This window comes from Taudactylus pleione, unplaced genomic scaffold, assembly GCF_031769625.1.
Source record: "Taudactylus pleione unplaced genomic scaffold, aTauple2 ptg000201l, whole genome shotgun sequence".
NCBI lineage: Eukaryota > Metazoa > Chordata > Amphibia > Anura > Myobatrachidae > Taudactylus > Taudactylus pleione.
In genome coordinates this window covers 53,955,312-53,977,283 of record NW_028284603.1, presented here as the reverse complement: position 1 = coordinate 53,977,283, position 21,972 = coordinate 53,955,312, and the positions used below count along the sequence as shown (strand labels likewise).

Here is a 21,972-nt window from a genome sequence, read left to right as displayed (position 1 = left end):
ACCTATCAGTACCCATTTGCACCTGGAGCGTGTAATAAATGGGAGGTTTTCCCCACAGTAGACGCTCATGTCACTAGATTAATTAGGAGCACTACATTGCCTAATCCGGCAGTATCCTCCTTAAAGGTGAGTATGGATAAGAAACTTGATGCTCATCTTAAATGAATGTTTTCTTTATCTGGGGCCATCACCAGACCTGCTACGGCTATAGCTTAGGTAGCAAAGGCTATGGAAGATTGGACGAGGTCTCTAAGGGAGACTATGGTCGACCCAACAGGAGAGCAGAAGTTCCTTCTGGAGCAGATACAGGAGGCGGCTGTGTACCTGGGGAAGCAGGTATTGACGCAGGCATCATGGTGTCTAGGGTCTGCTAACTCTTTGTCCAAGGAACTGGTAGGCAGATCCAGGGTCTAAAAAGGCTCTAGAATCTTTACCTTTGACAGGCAAGGTGCTGTTTAGACCAGTATTAGATGACATTATGACTTTGTTGGCTACACCGAGGTCTGCGGAGTTACCATCTACATCTACTTCTAGAAGACAAAGAAACAGTCATCGCTCAGTCATGGTCAGTCTCATAGAGGACCCACAAGGAAGTCTTGGTCAACCAAGTGCCCGGCATCCAAGTCAGACGGTAAGCCTACTGTCTGATGGGGCGGGCCTACCCCTAGAGGATGTCAGGGTTGGAGGCCGACTGTTACAGTTCTCCCGGGCTTGGCATCAGACAACTACAGATGCCTGGGTGCGGGAGCTGGTTGCTCACGATTATGACATAACATTCCGAAGGCCTCCCCTTCAGAGGTTTGTGGTTACAAATCTTCCTGCGGACCCAGTCAGAGTCTCGGCCAGGGAACTGTGGGGGCCCTCCTGAACTCAGGAGTCGTAGTCCCAGTTCCTGTGACGCAACGGGGAAGGGGTTACTTCTCAAATTTATTTTTGATCCTAAAACCCAATGGGTCGCACCGACCTATCCTGAATCTAAAATCTTTCAACAGATTTGTCGGGGTTCCGAAGTTCCATATGGAGACTCTACGGTCAATTATGCTGGCAATGGAGTCGGGAGACTTCAGGGTTTCGCTGGACATTCAGGATGCATATCTGCATGTCCCGATTGCAGAATCCCACCAGACCTTTCTCAGGTTTGCAGTGGATCAGCAACATTTTCAATTTCAGGCTCTACCCTTCGGTCTGGCCACAGGTATTTACAAAGATAATGGCAGTCATGACAGCTCATCTCAGGCAACAAGGAGTCAGGATACTGCCATATCTAGACGACCTCCTGATATTGGCCCAGTCTCGGGAGATGTTGCAATGTCATCTATGAATGAATATTGTTTGCTTACAGGAGCATGGCTGGGTGATCAACTGGAAGAAATCTTCCCTGTCACCGACTCAACGAATGGTGCACGGCTGGACTCTCTGCAACAGAGGATCTTTCTGCCGGAGGACAAGATTGTGGCACTACAGTCTCGGGTGCACAGTCTATTGTGCAATCAAGTAGCATCAGTCCACTTTGCTATGCAGATTCTGGGCTCCATGGTGGCCACATTCGACATGGTGGCTTATGCCCACTTCCACTCCAGGGCCTACAGCTGGTGGGGCCAGCTGTATGATGGTCAGCATCATAAGATAAAGCATCAGATGATTTATGTGTCAGCAAGGGTTGTGCGTTATGGGTCCGGAATGGGTTCTCCTCACCACAGACGTAAGTCTAAGAGGATGGGGAGCAGTGATCGGTCAGCACACCTTTCAGGGAAGGTGGACAGACCAAGAAAGCCATCTACCGATAAATATATTGGAGCTTCGGGCAGTGTACACGGCACTTCTTCTTGCACAGGACCTTCTGCAAGGCAGGTCTGTCCAGGTTCAGTCCGACAATGCAACGGCAGTGGCCTACATAAACCATCGAGGAGGCACACGAAGTTCGGCAGCCATGAAGGAGGTGGCAAAAATTCTGCTGTGGGCAGAGAGCCATCTGCCTGCGATCTCGGCAATTTTTATCCCAGGTGTTCTCAACTGGGATGCGGACTTCCTAAGTCACCAGGACATACACGCCGGAGAATGAGCTCTTCATCCGGAGGTGTTTCAAATCCTGGTGGACAGGTGGGGGTTACCAGACGTAGACAAAAGACCCCTCAGCAGCCTTCGTGGATGCCCTGGCTGTGAGATGGAACTTCAGGTTAGCGTACCTGTTTCCTCCAATCTCCCTCCTCTCAAGGGTTGTCAGGAAATTCAAACAAGAAGGCGGCAGGATGGTTCTAATAGCTCCTGCCTGGCCCAGGAGGCATTGGTTTTCAGTTCTGACACATCTATAAATAGACAGTCCGTTTCCACTGCCTCTGCGACAGGACTTGTTAATACAGGGCCCGTGTCTTTATCAGGATTTACCTCTGCTGGCTTTGACGGCTTGGCTCTTGAGTCTTCCGTTTTTAAAAGGCCAGGGGGCTTTCTCCGTTAGTGATGCAGATGCTGCTATGAGCGAGGAAGCCTGCTTCCGCTCGCATCTATCACAGGATTTGGCAGTCACTTTTTCTGTGGTGTTATAACAGGAAATATGACCCGAAGATATTCAAGGTGGCCAGGGTACTTGGTTTTCTCCAGGCTGGATTAGACTTAGGTCTTTGCCTGGCTACCTTGAGAGTCCACGTTTCGGCTTTGACTGTTTGGTAACAATGCAAGATTGCTCCTTTGCTGGATGTTAGAACATTCATGCAGGGAGTACTGCTTCTGCAACCTCCATTCCTCCCACCGGTAGCACCGTGGGATTTGTCTCTGGTTCTCAGGGCAGTGCAGACGCATCCCTTTGAACCCTTTGAATAATGTGGACTTGAGATGGCTGACGACGTAGACGCTTTTTATCCTGGCTATCTCTTCAGCTCGTAGAGTGTCTGACCTGGCAGCTCTGTCGTGTCGCTCTCCCTACTTGGTGTCTCATCAGAATAGAGCTGTCCTCCGTACCAAGGTGGGCTACCTTCCAAAGGTGGTTTCCATATTAACGAGGAAATTCGAGTCGGCCTTGATGTGGTTCGAGCCCTCTGGATCTATGTGGATCGGACCAAGGGCCTGATTCAGAGTTTGGAATAGAGGGCCTGATTCAGACCCGCTCGCAAGCGGGTCGATGGCCGGGCAGTGCGCACGCGAGTCCATCAGTAAAACAGATTATCTATTTGTGTTGTATGGATTCCACAAAAGAGGTTGGCCAGCAAATTAACAGACTTTGTGCCGCTGGCTCCGTATGACCCAGGTCTATACTCAGGTTAATCTCCCTGTTCCTAACAGGGTGACAGCCCATTCCACTCTGTCTGTTGGACCATCGTGGGCGTTAAGACAGGGTGCCTCGGCTGAACAGCTCTGCAAGGCAGCCACCTGGTCTCCCCTGACTACGTTCATAAAGTTCTATGCTTTTGATACGTATGCCTCCCAGGATGCTTCCTTTAGGCAGCGGATTCAACTGTCTGCTCAGGAGCGTCCCCAATTATGGTGTAACATACCTTTTTTGATTCTTTTTTTTTTCGAGGTCCATAGGGTCTACAGGGCACCCACCCTGACGCACCTGGCCTTAGATGAACCTGTTCTTTAAAGCTTTATATCACAGATTCCCTCTTCGCTTGTTGAGTGTTTCTTCCTTCTCCATTCTCCGTCTTTTACTGCGAGGCTTAGTCACGAACTGAATGCCTGTGGCTGGGGGCGGGACCAGTGGATGCTGGGAGCTCTAAAGCTTTGCTGTTTGGTGCAATTGACACTGTGCAACTATATATCCCAAGGTAATTCCTATGGACCTCGAAGAAAAATAATTTATTAAATTCTTTATTTTTAACCATACAAAGAGCATTTATTGTTACATTGTAATTGTACCAGTCACAAGTACGGCTTGCACATGTCCTTCAACACTGAGTTTTTTTTCCCTTTTGGCTACTGAATGGTCAGACTAAATTATCTCATTCCTCTTAAATCAATATGTTTTTAATTTCTAGTAAAATGTAGTGCACAGGTTAGGAGATATTAATCTCTGCTTTTTGTAATGTAATATTTGTGTGAAGCAGAATATCTTCCAGCAATATGTATTATATTTCTGTTTCTTTGGGTGACCTATTTCTATAAACATTCTAAATAAGGAGCTTGCAACCACTTCAGCGACACTCCCATAACATACCCACAAGATGGGTTACCCCCCAGTCATGGCCTACCAGGCCTAGGAACACCCAACAAGTCGTTTCTGAGACCATGCGCCCCAGTTGGCACAGCAACTTTGTGCATGCGCCATGCAACTTGCATGTACAGGACAATCGCTCAACTGCATCCAATATCGACATTGAGTCCGATTCAGAATCAGGTCCTTAGAGTTTTAAGATCATATTTTTTCAGAGGAGGAAGTTCTCATGGCTATTAAATCGCTCAAATTGAATAAATCACCTGGCCCTGACGGCTTTACAGCAAATTACTATAATATCCTAAAAGACGACATTACACCTACACTTACCAATTTACTGCAACAAATCTACTCGAATAACATTCCATATCCCTCATTTAACGAGGCAACAACAATCCTGATTCCCAAACCAGATAGGGATACCTCCTTGTTGTCTTCATACAGACCCATTACTTTGCTTAACCAGGATTATAAAATCTTGGCAAAGATCTTATCGATTAGATTACATAATATGATGCCGACAATCCTTACCCCACATCAACTAGGATTCACAAAAGGCCGCCAATCGGTGTTGGGCATTCGCTCGGCAGTTGCAGTTCTGGCCTCCTCCCCAGCGGATCAGAGATCTTCCACTATTTTGTTGAGTTTGGACGCTGAGAAGGCCTTTGACAAAATTCTATGGGAATATTTGTTCCTAGTTCTCGATGCCAGGGAATTTGGTACGTCTTTTATTAATATGATCAAATATCTTTATTTGAATCCATGTACTAAGTTACTTGTCAATGGCCTTCTCGGCAACACATTACATATGTTTAGAGGTACGAGACAGGGGTGTCCGCTCTCACCCCTTTTATTCAATTTAGCACTTGACCCGCTAATCCGTTCTCTTCAAGATTGGTCGCTGTTACGCGGTGCTTCCATTGGAGATTACGAATTAGAGCTTATAGCTTTTGCGGATGATCTCATGCTTTTCATATCTAATCCAGAGGTTAGTTTGACCCCCTTGTTCGAAAAATTGGAACGATTTGGTCACATTTCTGGATTTACTATTAACTTTACTAAATCTACGGCACTAGCTTTGGGTAATAGACCTTTTAGACCTAGAGACAATTTAGGAGGCTTAAAATGGGCATCTTCCAGCATACCTTACCTGGGTATACAATTACCCAAGAATATTAACAACCTATATTCTTTAAATGTTACCTCAATAATAAATAAAATTTGTGTGGAAATGGACAGCTGGCAACATTTTCAGCTTTCTTACCTAGGAAGGGCCAATCTAATAAAAATGATAATTTTCCCTAAACTGCTATACCCTCTACAAGTCCTCCCGATACTTCTCACTTTAACTGATATTAAAAAGATAGATGCCGCATTTCGGAAATTTATCTGGAATAACAAAAAAACAAAACTTAGTTTGAAAATTCTTCAACGCACTAAGGAAGAGGGGGGAATTAACTTTCCCCATACTCTCCTTTATAACCAAGCTGCAATATGTAGATACATTCATGACTGGATTCTACATAGAAATCATTTCGCCCACTATGAATTAGAGAGACAGTTCCTATCTGGTTTGGACTTGGTTTACTTCTTATTATATGCCTAAACACGATATAGGGCTATATCCCTGTTTTACCACCTACTAAGAATTCCTTACTTTTACGGGAACATTCTCCACTGGTATCACTAAGTGGCAGACTTGCTTTCCAAATCTAACAAAGTAATATTTTGTGCACGCTACAGTATTCCCTCCAAACATTGACAGCTACAACTCACAGAGAAATGTTCTACAGATTATTCTATAGGAGCTATCTTTCTCCCAAACGTTGTCACTTGATTGGTATTGCAACCTCCTCTGCGTGTCCAAAATGCGCCCATTTAGAGGCATCTTTATACCACTGCCTATGGGACTGTAGGGTCATCAAAAAAAATTTGGATGGAAGTGAAACAATATGTGCTAGCTGACCTAATCAATTATCTTCCATTAACACCAGAATGGGCAATATTGGGTTATATTCCAGGAATAACTAGAGTTTCCAAGGGTTGTAAAAAATTATTATTAATTATTTCGGCTGTAGCTAAAAAATGTATCCTGCAACAATGGATTGCTCCTACCCCTCCTTCATTAACCATGTTCAAAGAGAAATTATTTTATATTTTCAAAATGGATTGGGTCAACTCTTCTATCAACAAGGAAAAGAAAGCAGAACAATTCTTCTTAATTTGGGAAAGCTTTATTGAGGCTTTAAATCCTGAGATTAAAAGACAAATAGAACAGTGTTTCAAATCAACACAATGGTATGAAACTAGAATACTGCTACAAGACCCCCCAGTAATTTACGCTTAAGAGAAAAAGAAAAAAAAAAAGAAAAAACCTACATAAATAAAAGAAGAGTAGTAAGGGATTGACAAAAAGAGAAGAAAAAAGCACTGTCTCTTTGTTGGCGCACGGAAAGAAAAATAGATTAAAATATAACTTTTAATTATAAATATCTAAAATAACCTAGCCTTATTAGTGAAATATTCTGTAAAAATAAAAATCATGAAACAAACACATAAATGTATATTATTCTGGTATTCCTTTGTCAAAATTAAACAATAACACAATAAATAGTGTGTTTGTCTCTGTGTCCTTATTGTTGTTGTTAATTGAATTATAGGAATTTCTTTTATTGATAATTCATTCTCAAGTGGATTGTGCCTATTACAAACCTACAGTTGTGGATAAATGGTAATTCTGTTGGATATCTCAAACTAATACTGCGTTCATGCAACTTATATGCTTGACCAGTCTCGTATTGCCATTGATTATATAAAGTTAGTGATTGAGACTGTAAACCAACAACTATTGCCACTGTAGTAATTATAGCGCCCTCTATGGGGAAAAGTGCTTCTTCAACTTGGGTTACGCCACATGGGAACATGTATCCATATCTCATTTCAAAGTATTGACTATCCCTCTTTATAAGGCTACATATTGTTCATCAATCGTATAAATTACTACTTATAGAAATTGTATCGGGCAATTAAACATAACCCCTTAATATTTGGTATTATTCATACCATATACACGTATGGTCCATTCATCGCATAGCATAAAAACCCTAGTAGTACAGTACTAATATTGTGGCTTTCCCTGTGGGGTTGTGGAGTTTTCACATATATAAACGATTATGCATTCACTTATAGTTACATTATTATGTGCATATATAGTTTATTTATTATAGCACCCTCTATGGGAAAGCAGAGAAATTATATTGATTCAATATTATTATTAAAGCTCCCCCTGTAGGGTTATAGGGTTATTCACATGTGTAAGATGCAAACAAATATTATTTATGTTTATAATGTAAACCACACAGTACTCAAATATGAGGAGTTTTATTGCCTCATGCCATTATCTCCACATCATATAGGTTTACCAATCTCTCAATACGTTAGTTGAGGGTATAAAAATTCTACCTATTAGTTTTATCGCGACATGGGCATGACACGCGGCAACAGCCGCAAGCGTCAGAAGGCTGTATTAATTCAATATCAGTATTATAATTTCCCCTATGGGGTTGTGAAATTTACATATATGTTAGATATTGTGCATTTTCTCATAGCTGTATTGTCCTGTGCATATTATAGTTAGTTATTTGCAACGCCCTCTATGGGAAAGCAAAAAAACTATCGGTTCAATACTAGTTGTTTTGACTCCCCCTGTAGGGCTATAGGGTTTTACACATATGTAAATTGCAAACAAGTATTTCTTATGTTCACCGTGTAAACCATACGGTGTTCAAACTATGGGGATTTTTACTGCCCTATATCATTATCTCCACATCATATAGGTTTGCCAATCTCTTAATACTTTAGTTGAGGATACAAATCAAAAAAAGGAAAAGATAAGTTCCTATTTATTTTGTCACAACATGGACATGACACGCGGCAACAGCCGCCAACGCCGACGTACGTTTCACTAATCTTTTGTCAAGGCAACCCAAATGTGTAATACAGCACCGTTTAAGTGTGCTTCGTAAGCCAATCCGAGCGCTGCTGCATCATCGTGTCAGCCGCCAATCATTGACCGTCCCTGTATCATCCAATAACGACACGTCAGTGTCATCACATGTACCATTAGACCAATCAGTGGGATGCTCTGCTAAGTAAATATCACGGGGTTTTCTCATCGTGCATCACCAGTCCCACTAACCAATCCAGGCAGAGGACCTCCGACACACCTCCTCATTGGCATAAGTAAATAAACAGACAGATAGACAATGCAGTCATAATACTTACAGCATATATATCTTGGATTTTATCATTATCTCTGGTTTAGAGCCCCTCTACATGAGGGAATTGATTACCTATATATATTTAATATAATTAAAAATATCCAACAGAATTACCATTTATCCACAACTGTAGGTTTGTAATAGGCACAATCCACTTGAGAATGAATTATCAATAAAAGAAATTCCTATAATTCAATTAACAACAACAATAAGGACACAGAGACAAACACACTATTTATTGTGTTATTGTTTAATTTTGACAAAGGAATACCAGAATAATATACATTTATGTGTTTGTTTCATGATTTTTATTTTTACAGAATATTTTACTAATAAGGCTAGGTTATTTTAGATATTTATAATTAAAAGTTATATTTTAATCTATTTTTCTTTCTGTGCGCCAACAAAGAGACAGTGCTTTTTTCTTCTCTTTTTGTCAATCCCTTACTACTCTTCTTTTATTTATGTAGGTTTTTTCTTTTTTTTTTTCTTTTTCTCTTAAGCGTAAATTACTGGGGGGTCTTGTAGCAGTATTCTAGTTTCATACCATTGTGTTGATTTGAAACACTGTTCTATTTGTCTTTTAATCTCAGGATTTAAAGCCTCAATAAAGCTTTCCCAAATTAAGAAGAATTGTTCTGCTTTCTTTTCCTTGTTGATAGAAGAGTTGACCCAATCCATTTTGAAAATATAAAATAATTTCTCTTTGAACATGGTTAATGAAGGAGGGGTAGGAGCAATCCATTGTTGCAGGATACATTTTTTAGCTACAGCCGAAATAATTAATAATAATTTTTTACAACCCTTGGAAACTCTAGTTATTCCTGGAATATAACCCAATATTTTGTGTATCATTTATTACTGTCTGTGGCAGCACCCCCATGGGATAATCATACACTAGTGAGTTATCAACAAGTTGGGGTTATCTTATTTACAATTATTTTCAAATTAAACCTTGTGCAGAGATGCTATCCAAGTTCCCCACTCCCAACTTATTAGTAAGGGATTGACCCTGGGAGTGCATGGCTCATAACCCCCATCCCACTTTATTTCCTCTTCTTCTCTGTTTTTTTTTTTTAATCTATTTTCTCCTTTTTTTCATCTCTCTCTTCTTATACTTATCCCCACCCCCACCCCCCCATCACCCATCTACTTTCTTCCCCCTTCATTTCTTCTATTATGGTTGAAGTCATTATAATATATTACTGTTTAATTTTCAATTGATCGGTAAAAAGAGAAAATTGTGGCAAGTCTATTACCTCAAACCACAAGTGAACTGTATGCTATAAATTGTAATTATGTCATTGTTTCTTGTCATATTTACTTGTGTACCAAAGTGTATTTGTTGACTTCAATAAAAACATTTTTGAAAAAAAAAAAAGATCATATTTTTTTGGTTTTGTTTTTCTTTTCTTTTTTTTTTTACAAACTGCTGTATTTAGTGAGTTATTGGTTCTTCCTTTCATATCTACTAGTTTGTCAGTGCTGTCAGTTGTTTAGTGCTAAACAAATAGGAGAAACCCCTTACTGAGCTCATGAGGCTGGTAACTTTGTCATATCACACAAAATAATGGCTTTTTGTCTGCTGCTTGATATGCAACACAAATATATTATCTAACAGCAGCTCACACAATACCTCCCAACATTGTACAATTCTAAATCAGGACGCAGCTGGTAGACGATGTGGATGTGTTCTGGTCATGTGGCATGTTCACATGACAATGATCATGGCCACGCATCGGTGGCATGCCTAGCACTTCCTATGTGGCGAAACACCCCCAACTCCCCCCTTCCCTCCTCGAAAAGCATCCCTTCAATGCTGCATCGGTATGCAAAGGGCATCAAACAGCGGGGGCCATTCCTTCCAACTGATAATCAGGACGATGGGACATTCCCCTCAAATATGGACTCTCACTTAATTGGGGACAAGTGGGAGGTATGTTCAAGGCGCTGCAGACAGACAAGTGGGGTGCTCCACAAATTGAAGAGAACACATTAATTACAGAAATGACCAGTTGTGCTTAATTGGAAGCTTAACAGGGAATCAGGGGTGGTCTAGTGGGGGGTGATTGGGCATAGCCCTATGACCATACCCTTCTGGGCTACACATCAGCTGCATATATGAAGCTTTTATTAATACTACTAACTGCATAGTATCTCCTGCTTTTATTTCCCCTAAATGTATTTATTGCTGTGTCTTCTGCAGATTCGCCGAGCATTCCGCAGTATCAGAAACACATTACCTGAGATCCTCTATGTCTTGCTTCTCTTCATGTTCAGTGTGCTCATTTTTTCTCTCATGGCTCTGAAACTCTTTGGGAGCAGGTAAAAGTTCATTTACATAAACCTACCCACAATTCTGTGGTTCCATGATGTTAATATTTAGGAATCAGAAGAATTTGTACTTATTTTGTATTGGTTGGGAATATGTGTTTTCGCTCTGTAAATTAGAAAGTTGTTGTGTTCCAAGGTAGTTACCCCACTGGCCAGAATATAATGTACTTTTTGTCTACAATGTTTGGCATTAAGTGTTCCCAGTTCTGCCTTCACCACTTGTATGGAGAATAATTGTTTTTTACAAATAGAAGATCCTAATGAAAAGGAGAACCTTGTCTTATATAAAGATAAATAACATTACATGTTTTTACTAGAGTTACTCTTGTACTTGGCGCCTAAGTTGTAGACCCTTCCTATTACAATCTATTAGTGTGGGAGAGATGTACTAAGCTCCTAACTGTCATGTTACAGGCTGTGTTTGAAAAATGACAGGAGCGGACTGGTTGGTAATTTATCATTCTCCAATGTATCACTTCCAGAGCTTAGTTCATCTGCCCCTTATGTGGAAGTGAGGATACACTTCCTTTTGTGTACTACCCGGGCTACCTTGGCACAATTCTGATACAATCCTTTTCAAATAAAGAGTGAGTCCTATATCTAGATGTAATATCTTAATTCCACCATGCTAATAACCAGTATCGGCACCTTCTTCCTGGAAACAGGAATTTCTTCTACTGTCATTGCCAATATATTTTACTTGTCCTTCCTGGAACTTGTATGACTAGACTCCTGAGTTTTAGCTACTTTATAGACTAGGTTACACATACCTGCCCACAGGAGCTTCAGCAGTATAGGTGATTACCGGTACCTGTTTTCATAATACTGGTACCTTTACTCATAGGAAAAAAACACTACTAACGGGATCTAGTTATGATTATGATACCTACAGCCGGCATCCTGGCTGACGAAATTCTGGCATCAGAATGCCACTACCCAGCCAGAAGCCCGGCGCCGGAATACAGACAGTAGTGGACAAACAGATGCCCGACTCCCGACAGCCGGGAAGCCGATCGGAAGTATAGCGGGGCCTGTTAGGTTTTAGCCACGGGGGAAGGGGGATTAGATTAGGTACCCCCTGGGGAAGGTTAGGGGGTGGGGAGGGTTAGGATGCAGGAAAGGAGGGTTAGGGGGAGAAGTGGGGAGGCTTAAATATATACTTACCAGACCCATGTCAGGATCCTGAGCATCGGGTTGCCGCTGTCGGTATATTGACAGCAGGTATCCCGACTGCCAGGATTTCATACCGATTCCACTATTAACATCTAATTTAACATGAATGCACATTTTTTTTTTCCCAAAGTGTTTTCATTGGAACATTTATTTTTTCCAAATTCTACAAACGGTGAAGATATAATACACATACAAACAGATATGTATATCAACATAAACGGGTAATGTATAATAATACAATATTAATTTCCATTTGCATGAAAAAAAATTAAATAATTGAACAATACCCTATAAAGAAATTGGCTTAGAGAGGAAGAAGGAAGTGGGTTAAAAAAGATAGGAGAATAGGGAATATGAGAACCGTTGTAAATAATTTTTCAATAGATTATGTGGCTGCCTTTAACGTAGAGGCTGTAACACCCCAAGTAAAACCCGCCACCTCATTGAGCCAGTTGCAATCTGTGACTGCACTGGTTACACTGACTGGCAGTAACTTCCCATTGGAAAGTGTTTTCTCCCCCTGAGAGCGTGCTTCCAGTGGGAAGCTGCTCCTTTGACTTTCAGGCAGTCCTACCCGGGCTGCAGCCAATGCAGTCCCTAGAAGCCAGTGTTTTGTGCATGTGCCACGGTCCCAGTGGCTGCCAGATCCATTGTGCAGACACCAGGACCCAGCTGGCCGGGACTGTGTCCACCTCTCCTTCTGCAGCGGCAGCCCCCTCATCCAAGATGGTAGGAGCTATTGCCACCAATACTTCCTCATATTTTCTTTATTGTCATTATTCTTAAAGTTGCTTTAGTTATTTTATCCATGTTGTATGCAACATTTTACTGTATTGCTGTTGCTGCTAAGTGCTTTTAAGTTTTCTATGTAGGTGTAAAATAATATGGGAATATTATAAATGTTCCTTGAAAAAATTAGTGTCTCTTTACCGTAGGCCCTTTAGTCACTGTAACCAGATTTTCATATCGATTTGTCATTGATATCACTGGCTCCTAACGAATGGTCTGCAGAAACGTTGACCTATGCTTAACAGGCGCCTTATAATACAAATGGGAAGCACCTTGTGTCTCTGTTTTTGGTATGGTATAGTATTTAGCTTTATAGATGTTCTATGAATTCGTTCTTTATCCGATATCTTTCTGTTATTTGCAGAAAGCTGAAGACAGCTGAAGGAGAGCCTTACTTTGAAAACTACCTGGAAGGTGTATTTAATCTTTATGTGCTGGTAACTACTGCGAATAGTCCTGATGTCATGTAAGTATTGCCGCATGTATAGGGATCATTAGCATAAAGAAAAGGTGTAGTGTGTGTATATTTCTTATTAGTTTGATATTAAATGCAACACTATAGTATCACTATTACTTTCTCAGATTTATAAGGTATATGAATACAACTGCGCTAAATTGTGGAGCTGCTCATTAAGATTGTAACATGAGAAAGGGGGGTTTATGAGCGCTATATATATATATTTCTCAGAGCAAACATGGTTTTAGCCAATGTTATAAAAAAACAAAATTGCATATTTTTATAATAATGTGATGCTTACTGTGGAGTAATATTAGTAATGACATGATACTGACTGCAGTTTAACATTCTCCTTCATCCTCTGATATTACTCCTATATATTACAACATAGAGAACACTTTTTTTAATTTGTTTTTTTTAACCTATTTTGGGGACACTGCCCCTATGCATGATGATGCTGAATCAGAGCAACTTAATGTGTCCTCAGTGTGTTTTTACCATAATATGTCCACACTTTGCCTTTATCACGTGTTCATGTATGATTCTGTCTACCTTTCAGGATGCCAGCGTATGACTACAATTGGTGGTACTCCATCTTCTTTATAGCCTATATTATTCTGAACACTTACATCTTTATGTCAGTCTTCTTAGCTGTCGTGTACAACAATTACAGAAAACACTTGAAGGTAGGCTATTACATTTATACAGGTAGATTGTTTTATTGAATGCTTGAATTAGTACATCTGTGTGTGAATAAGTCTGACTCTGTATAGGAAGTGCTATGAAGTAGCAGCCGCAGGTTTTTCTCACCCCAAATTCTGTTGTGCTTAATTTGCGACTTTGTACGTGTTTAAAACTAATTCCTGTGTCTCTAGTATGCTTTGAGTGGTGCGTCGCTGCATCTGTAATGAGAATAAGACAAAATATTTTTTAAGACTGTACACTACACATCCCAGAACGGCATAGTCGCGCCAGGCGTCTCATGCTCTAGAGAGAGAGATGCTAGGGGCTAAGTGTAATGGCTCCCGATCTTCAGCCACTGCCAGGATTTATGCTAGTCTCCCCGTATTTTTAAAGCTGGTTTAGCTTCTCCAGTCAGAGTTGACGTCATCATCCCGCGAGGCAATGACTGTGAGGCTGAACTAGTGCTTTGACTGTCTAAAAATATTTAAAGAAACAAGATTACCCGCACAGAGATATATTAACTAGTTTGCTAGCCCTAGATCCTTCCTTATTATAAGTCTATCTATGATGAAGTAATCAATTAACTTAAAGAAGGTACACCCTGGAATAAAATGACAGTATGAACACGAAAGAAGAGAAAATTAATTCCTTTATGGGGCACTCACGGATCAGGACTATACAGGATGGCAATAGGTATGTCGACTGAATTGGGAAAACATTCTGATATATTAAAATATAACTTTTATTAGTCCGATCTAAAATAACAATACACGAAATATAAAGGAATGAAAAATAGATAAAATAAAATCGTGTGACCACTATCGTTTTTACTGTGTTACTTTTTTTATTTTTTATTGTATACTCATCATCATGTAGCCAATTGGCTTACTCTGAGTTTATTAACTTGGTGTCTGCAGTACAAGGGACATACCACACTTCCCCTTAATTCAATTGATACGATGCAATATTATGTATTTCTCAGGGGTACTATTGTCCCACTTTAATAAAGGAAGTCTATTTGTTTGCGATTTGTAATATATCTGAATATCACATTATCTCAGAGGCAGAATATTATAGATAAGTCTCTGGCGTTGGATAATAAAGCTTACTACCAAGATCACCATTCTAATATTTCCATATATCAATAACATAAATGAGGGGTCTCATATATATTGTAAGTTTACACATGTATTGGAAACTGGAGTTCCTTTTCTTGCTATTATATTGCCGGTTAGAAGATATTAGATACACCTTATATATTCATATGGTGTAACGGTTCCAAGGTGAGATCTCGCTATCTCTGAGATTAAATATCCCTATTATGCTGTGGGTTAATACCTCCGTAGCTATCATAGACACATATGTAGTTTTATATTCTACAATAATTCCACACACTGATGGGGACCAAAAGTGAGGATGCACTGATCCTCATAGAAATATTATATATTAAAGCCAGACAGTGTTAGCTTACCTTAACCATTATGGTAGGTTAAGTGAATGCCTCAAATCAATGTATCTAATGGCGTCCTTGTTACAGGTAAATTGAAACAGTGTGTAAATTGAAACAGTATTCTAAGTATTGCAGGTCACATGCGCCTTTTGACAGCGTCCCTATGTCTAACAGACACCCTCCATATACATAGTTATTATAACAGAATCAGTGGCTTCAACACATTAATATAAAAACATAGCACATGCTAAATGGCGAGTGCTACGTGTCTCCTGACACGCGTTTCACATTTAGAGCGTCTGGAGTGAAACTTCCACCATGTCAAAGGCAGAGATCAACTTTACCAGAACAGCAGAGATGAACCGCCATTTGGCACGTCTGTAGGAGAGATTGTACTATTGTCTATAAGGCCAAACTTTTGTTCCTGGGGAAGAAAACTCGCTGGGACTGGGTATCCAAATAATCCCCCAAGTGAAGCATCCGTTGTAGTTTAGTCAGGTTGAACTTTATGAGCCAATTGTGTGACAGATGGACCTGAACCGTGAGGAGATGATGTTCCTGAAGGGTGACAGGAGATTGATCCTCAATAAGTAGATTGTCAAGATAGGGGATAATCAAGATACCGTGAAGTCGAAGATCAAGACATTACCTTTGTAAAGGCACCTTGTGTCGTTGACAAACCAAAATGCATGGCCTGAAATTGGTAATTATCTGAGAGAACTGCAAAGCGAAGGAATTGCTGATGGTCCCTGAGAATGGGAATGCAATTTTGCATCCTTGTCATCAAGGGACACCATGAAATCCCCTGGCTCCAAGGCATGCATGATGGACTGGAAATGTTACAACCTGAACTTGGGAACCCTGAGGTAGACATTTGGTGACTTCAAGTTGAGGATGGGGGCGGAAAGAACCGTCCGGATTCTGTACAAGGAAAAGGTTGGTGTAGAAACCAGTCCCTGGTTCCTAGAGGAGGGATGAAATCTTGGCTTGCCCTGAGAATGAAAGTACTGAATTGAAGAGGTCCTGGGTTTAGGAGATGTAGAGGGCAGGAAGGTTTATTTGTAGGCAGCCAGTCCCACAATTATTTCCAATTCATACCCAAAAAGAACATTCAAATGGAAGGGATTGTAGGGCCTGCTTCGATACGGAGTCCCAATGTCAAGAATGGATCAAGATTGCTCACGTCAGCTACAGCAGAGACCGAAACCTTAGCAGACAGGATGTTCAAGTCAATAACTGGCTCACCTATATAAGTAGCCACTTCCCTGACATTGGGAGTACTGACAACAATTCAGAGCAATGCACACGTGACCTAAGGGAATCCGCCCACCTTTCTAAGGCCTTCGTAACCCTAGCGGAGCTGAGGGTTGGCCATAGCGCTGCACTGGCTGTAGAAGGTTGCTACGTTGATTAAGTGGAGTGAAAATAACAACTTAATTTAAAAACAAAACAAAAGCGATAATAATTGATTTTAGACAGCAGCGTAGGTGCGTAGTGGAGTGAGTTAAAGATTTTAAATTACAGGGCACTGTTATTTCTGATCTGACGTGGACCTATAATATTGGATCAATGATGAGGAAGGCTCAACAGCGCCTATTCTTTTTAAGGAAACTGCGCGTTGCAAATTTAACTAAGGAAAATTCGGTTAGGTTTCATCATTGTGTTGTTGAAAGTGTGTTGATGTACTACATAATAGTCTTGTACAACAATAGCACCAGGGGGAGTGAGTTGTACGTACTGCTGTGGGTATTATTGAGTGCGATTTGCCGCCAATTGAAGACATCTACTCTGAAAACTGTTGTCGTAAGGGTAATAGCATTGTACAAGATTGTCATCATCCTAACCATCACGTTTTTTCCCTCCTGCCGTCTAATAGATGGTTCAGGTGTATAAAGGCTAGAATATCTCTATTTAAGAAAACTTTTTTTTTTCCATCTGTTATCGTCAGTAATTTATCATGTGGATGTTCTTGATTGGATCCTTGTGTTTCTTTGCACTGACAATAAATATATATCTATATCTAGAATATGTATATTTGAGGAAAAACCCTATTTTTCTGTTCATGGCGTCTTTGAGAGGCCACAATTAGAAAAGGGAACATGGTGGTCTTGGTCAGAGGAAGGGTGAGGATAGAAAGTCATGATAAGCTTGGCGATCTGGAAACTCCTATTAGGATAAGTCTAGGTTTCTGCACTGAGGTCCTCAAGTTGAGCTAAAGAAGGGAAAGGTAGCAGTCTCCTTCTTGCATTTGAAGGATGCGGCATACTGAGAAAGGGCACCCTTCGAGTACTTTTAAACAGCGTGGACTTAACTGCGGCTCCTGAAGGGGCTCCACTGCCAGGCAGCTGCTCCATAGCAAAGCGCTCATCGCAAACCCCCCTTCCCTGCCCATCCTGATTTGCACTAGAGACTTTGGGATCTATGTACTAAGCCTTGGAGAGCGAGAAAGTGGATAGAAATAAAGTACCAACCAATCTACTCCTAACTGCCAACACAGCTTGTAAAGTGACAGGAGCTGATTGGTTAGTATTTTGTCTCCATCCACTTTATCTCTCTCCAAGGCTTAGTGTATAAACCCCTTACTCATGATAGCTCCTGCAGGAAATGAATTTTAGCACAGAAGTGCCTGGTTAGCCTTTGATGAATGCTCCTTGGCATACTGACCTCTAAAAAGGGGAACACACACACTGGGGACGTAAAGTGGACCACGTTGGGGGAGATTACTGAGCAAAGGAAAAACCACCAGCTAATATAGAAAAAGGTAATCTCCCCCTCCCCCCCCAAAAAAATACTGCGATATTATCAGTAAATCCTTAAAATGACACAAATTAAGGATACTGAGATTACTCTGATAACACAGGGCCTGATTCAGAAATGCGCAGGACCCGTTCTGCCATGTGCAGAATGGGTCTCGCAATTATCGCTTGCAGTGCCCCCTAATCTGCAGCCTGATTGACAGGCGGCAGCCATTTGGGGGCGTGTCATCCCCATTTTCTGGGAGTGCCGAGGCCTTTGTATGCATCTACTGACACAGAATTACTGGCCTCGACAGCGCCTTAGGCTTTCTCAGATGGCCGATGCTGCAAACATATGATCTTGCGTCTTCGGATCTGAGATACTGGCTGTAGGCGTCTTTTTCCTTCAGACGCCCCCCTGTAGCATTAGCATATATGCACACAGTAGCTGTGACCAACGACGCAGCTACTGTGTGCATAGTGTATATCTCTGAATTTGGTCCACAGCGCAATATATTAGATAGCATTAAACCGTTATGTAATTAATCAACTTTCTAATATTGAGTTTGCACATAACGGGTATAAAACAACAGAGAGGTAACTAGCCATTTTGGCATCCTGTGCAATAGAGAGTTGGTGCCCCCTCCCCAATCCTGGAATTAGGCTAAATACCTGTTCAGTGTCAAAACATCTGCCTGACCTCTTACAGTATGCACTCAGGGAAGCACAGCAGAGGGAAGATACTTCAACTCTACCAACAATGTAAGTGCAGCACTTCTGCAACCTGGTAACTTCATAGTAGCCATATAATTGCTGAATCCTCCCTCCCCCAGGCCCCTGCATTCTGTACTCACTTGTCTGCCATGGGGTGTATCTGTGACAGCTGTCACCGGTCTCCTGAGTGAGAGATTACAGCCTGCTGTATAAAGCTGCTGCTGCTCCCAAAGTCACGGACTAAGAGGAGAATGTCAGCCCTGCACAGAACCTTGTACAGGGAGACTTTACAGCCTCCTAACCCACTGCTGCTGCTCCCGGACAGAGGGAGCAGCACGGAGGCGACTGCTACTGCTAATGGTATTAATTTGTATAGCCAGCAGTAAGGGCTGTGGGGTAGCGATGATGCCACCCACAGGGTCCTGCGTTCTGTGCGGTGGCACTGCTCGCACACCCCTGGTTACGGCTCTGTAAAACAATTAAACTGAGAAATACTAATATGATGTAGTTACTGTAATTAAGCAGTAAATAAGAAGAACACTAATAAACTAACCAAAAATTAATTTAATATGTAGCAAAAATGAAACCAGAAAAATACAGAGAAATCCTAACTGTCTGTGAATACATAAGTCTTGACTGCCTAAAAGACAAACAGCAGCACCTTGCACACAGAAAGAAGTTCAGAATGCACAGAAAAAAACTAAAGTCTGCGTTCATGCAGGGACTTGTGTATGAACGGGTGATATGTATGTTGTATAAATGGGTGATATGTATGTTGTATGAACGTGTGATAATTATGATGTATGAATGGCTGATAGGTGCAAAATCTGTAACTGTGGGCCTGATTCAGACCCGCTTGCGAGCGCTTGCAAGCGGGTCGATGTTGGCCCAGTGCGCATGCGCACGAGGGAGCCAGTTCCGTTGTGCGCATGCGCGAGACCTGGATAGCGACGGCCAAGCCGTCGCTATGGGTCTTGCTACAAAGGGGGCGTGCTGTCGATGGTGAGTGACAGCACGCCCCCTTTGGTGGGTGTGCCGGGGCGTGGCTGCCCAGACGGAGGCGTTCCCATGAGAACACCTACCGTCTGGAGCCGGCCCCACTGACATCACAAGTGATGTCAGTGGGAGTGCTTTTGGCTCTGATAGAGCCAAAAGCACTCCAGGGCTAGCGGCAGACGAGACCCTACCACAAGGGTCTCGTCGCAAGCCCGATGGTCGCGATGGTCTTGACCATCGCGATTGTCTTTTTGGCCGCTCGCTATAGCTGTGGGTGGTCACCCACAGCAATGCGAGCGGCCAGGAGGCCGCTCTAAAATTCAGAGGGACGGCCCTGATTCAGAGCGAGCGCTCTGTCAGAGCGTCCGGCTCTGAATCAGGGCCTGTGATTGTTATATGCAGCAGTTACCACTTCCCTGCATGTACTAAGTGTACAGCATGATGGGGGGGTGTTATGCACCACTGTCATTATTGGCGCCTCTATTAAGTAGATAGGGCACCAATCTGGTGTGGTAAGTTAGGAACAGTCAGTGGCACTGAGCATCCCGACAACTGCAGCTCTTGATTTTCACAGCAGCAGCTGTCGTTGCTGCACCACAGTGCTGCCCAGGGACTGTGCTTACAAAAAAACATTAAAGGGAAAGAGTGCGATTTGCTGGAGAGGTGAGTTAACCCTCTCCCTCTTCGACAAAATTATGTTTCAAACATGCTGTCGGTAATTGGCGCTGCTTTGCCTTTATAATGGGTGAAGCAGGGCCATGCTTTTGCCGAATGTTGGCAACCTGTTAATACTTCTCTCACAAGAATCTAAGGGGTCTATTTACTAAGCAGTGTTAGGAGACAGAGTGAAAAGTGATAAGGTGCCAGCCAATCAGTTCCCAACTGTCATGTCACAGGCTGTGTTTGAAAAATGACAGGAGCTGATTGGCTGGCACCTTATCACTTTTCACTCTGTCTCCTAACACTGCTTAGTAAATAGACCCCACTTGGCACCAGCCAGTGAGGTATAGGGAAGGTGGAAAGCACTCAAGAAGGCAGCTAGTCCTCTATTGTTTGTGAGAAGATGGCTGCTCATTGTTCTAGGAGTAGAAATGCAGGAGCCTTTGGTGGGCTGCCTAGTAAATGGTCGCACCAAAGGGTGGAGGAGGAGAAAACCCAACCCAGCGAAGACTCCTCACTCGGGCCAGCTCCCAGGGACTTGCCTATGTTTTCATGGCATATCCATTGCAAAAATGTCCCTGGTGCTCCAGTGGGGGTGCGGATGACCGGGTCACCACTGGGCCATTCCCTCAGGGGACGGCCACTGTACAATGGCTCCCTGCAGTGGGAGGAGCGGCTTACCTTCTGTCCCTGTTTCAATCGTGGCTCCTGTCCATATGTGCCCCGGGGATCAGCCAGAGCTACTGACTGCAGCAGGGGGTGGGATATTGGGGAGGAATAGCCTGTGATGTTTCTAAGATTAACCTTTTGGTGCCCAGACTCCTCCAGCTCCTCTACCCACCTGTGTCCCCCATAGATGAAAGAAAAATTCCATTTATTTCTGTAGCTTTCTTCGGTTGCTTTGGTTACATGACTCTGCAGTGCTCACTGTATTGGATACAATTGTTTACATAGGTCATGTAACCCAAGGCATCAAAACTGAAGAACTATGCCTTTCTTATATAAAGACACAGCTAAAAAGATAAATGACTGTACTGTAATGTTGCCGTAGAGCGTGTAAATGTCAATATATTCATCTATAAGTAGAAAAGGTATTTAACGAATTTAGGATTTTGAGGTGACTCCCATCAACATTTAAATCTTTTCAGAATGAGATCCGTAAATTGGCTTACATGAAGCGTCGCAAGATGGCAGAGGCTTTTAATGCTCTTAAGGTCAAAGAGGGTTCAGAGTTTGTTATACCAGAAACCACTTGGAAAAAATTGGTGAAGTTGGTGGCACCAGACATCAGTAAATCACACCGAGAACTGCTACTAAGGGTATCTAAAGATGAACACCAAACATATGTGGGTAGGTACAGGGCCTGCTTTTTGTGACATAATACTTTTTTGGTATTCGTAAACATAATTAAGTAGTATATAAACATTTGACATAGGTCTACATATCATACAATGCCTTCACTGAAAGTTTACGGATATTAATTAAAAATGATAGTCACAAATGTTTCTTCACTCAGAACTTTTTTTTTCAAACGGAGAGATATAGAAGACCTA

General features: G+C 41.9%; 1 protein-coding gene across 3 annotated transcripts in view; it reads left to right on the top strand.

Moving 5' to 3' along the window:
* Positions 1 to 21,972, top strand: part of LOC148518409 (two pore channel protein 2-like) — an 87,201-nt gene that overhangs the window by 41,529 nt on the left and 23,700 nt on the right. For all 3 annotated transcript variants that reach the window (XR_015878986.1, XM_088477392.1, XM_088477391.1), the window contains 4 exons: positions 10,634 to 10,752; positions 13,088 to 13,189; positions 13,740 to 13,866; positions 21,568 to 21,769. Coding sequence is in view for 2 of the 3 variants with exons in the window: in XM_088477392.1 (XP_088333518.1) it covers positions 10,634 to 10,752; positions 13,088 to 13,189; positions 13,740 to 13,866; positions 21,568 to 21,769 (550 nt within the window). In the remaining variant the exon portion in view is untranslated. The remainder of the gene's footprint in view (positions 1 to 10,633; positions 10,753 to 13,087; positions 13,190 to 13,739; positions 13,867 to 21,567; positions 21,770 to 21,972) is intronic.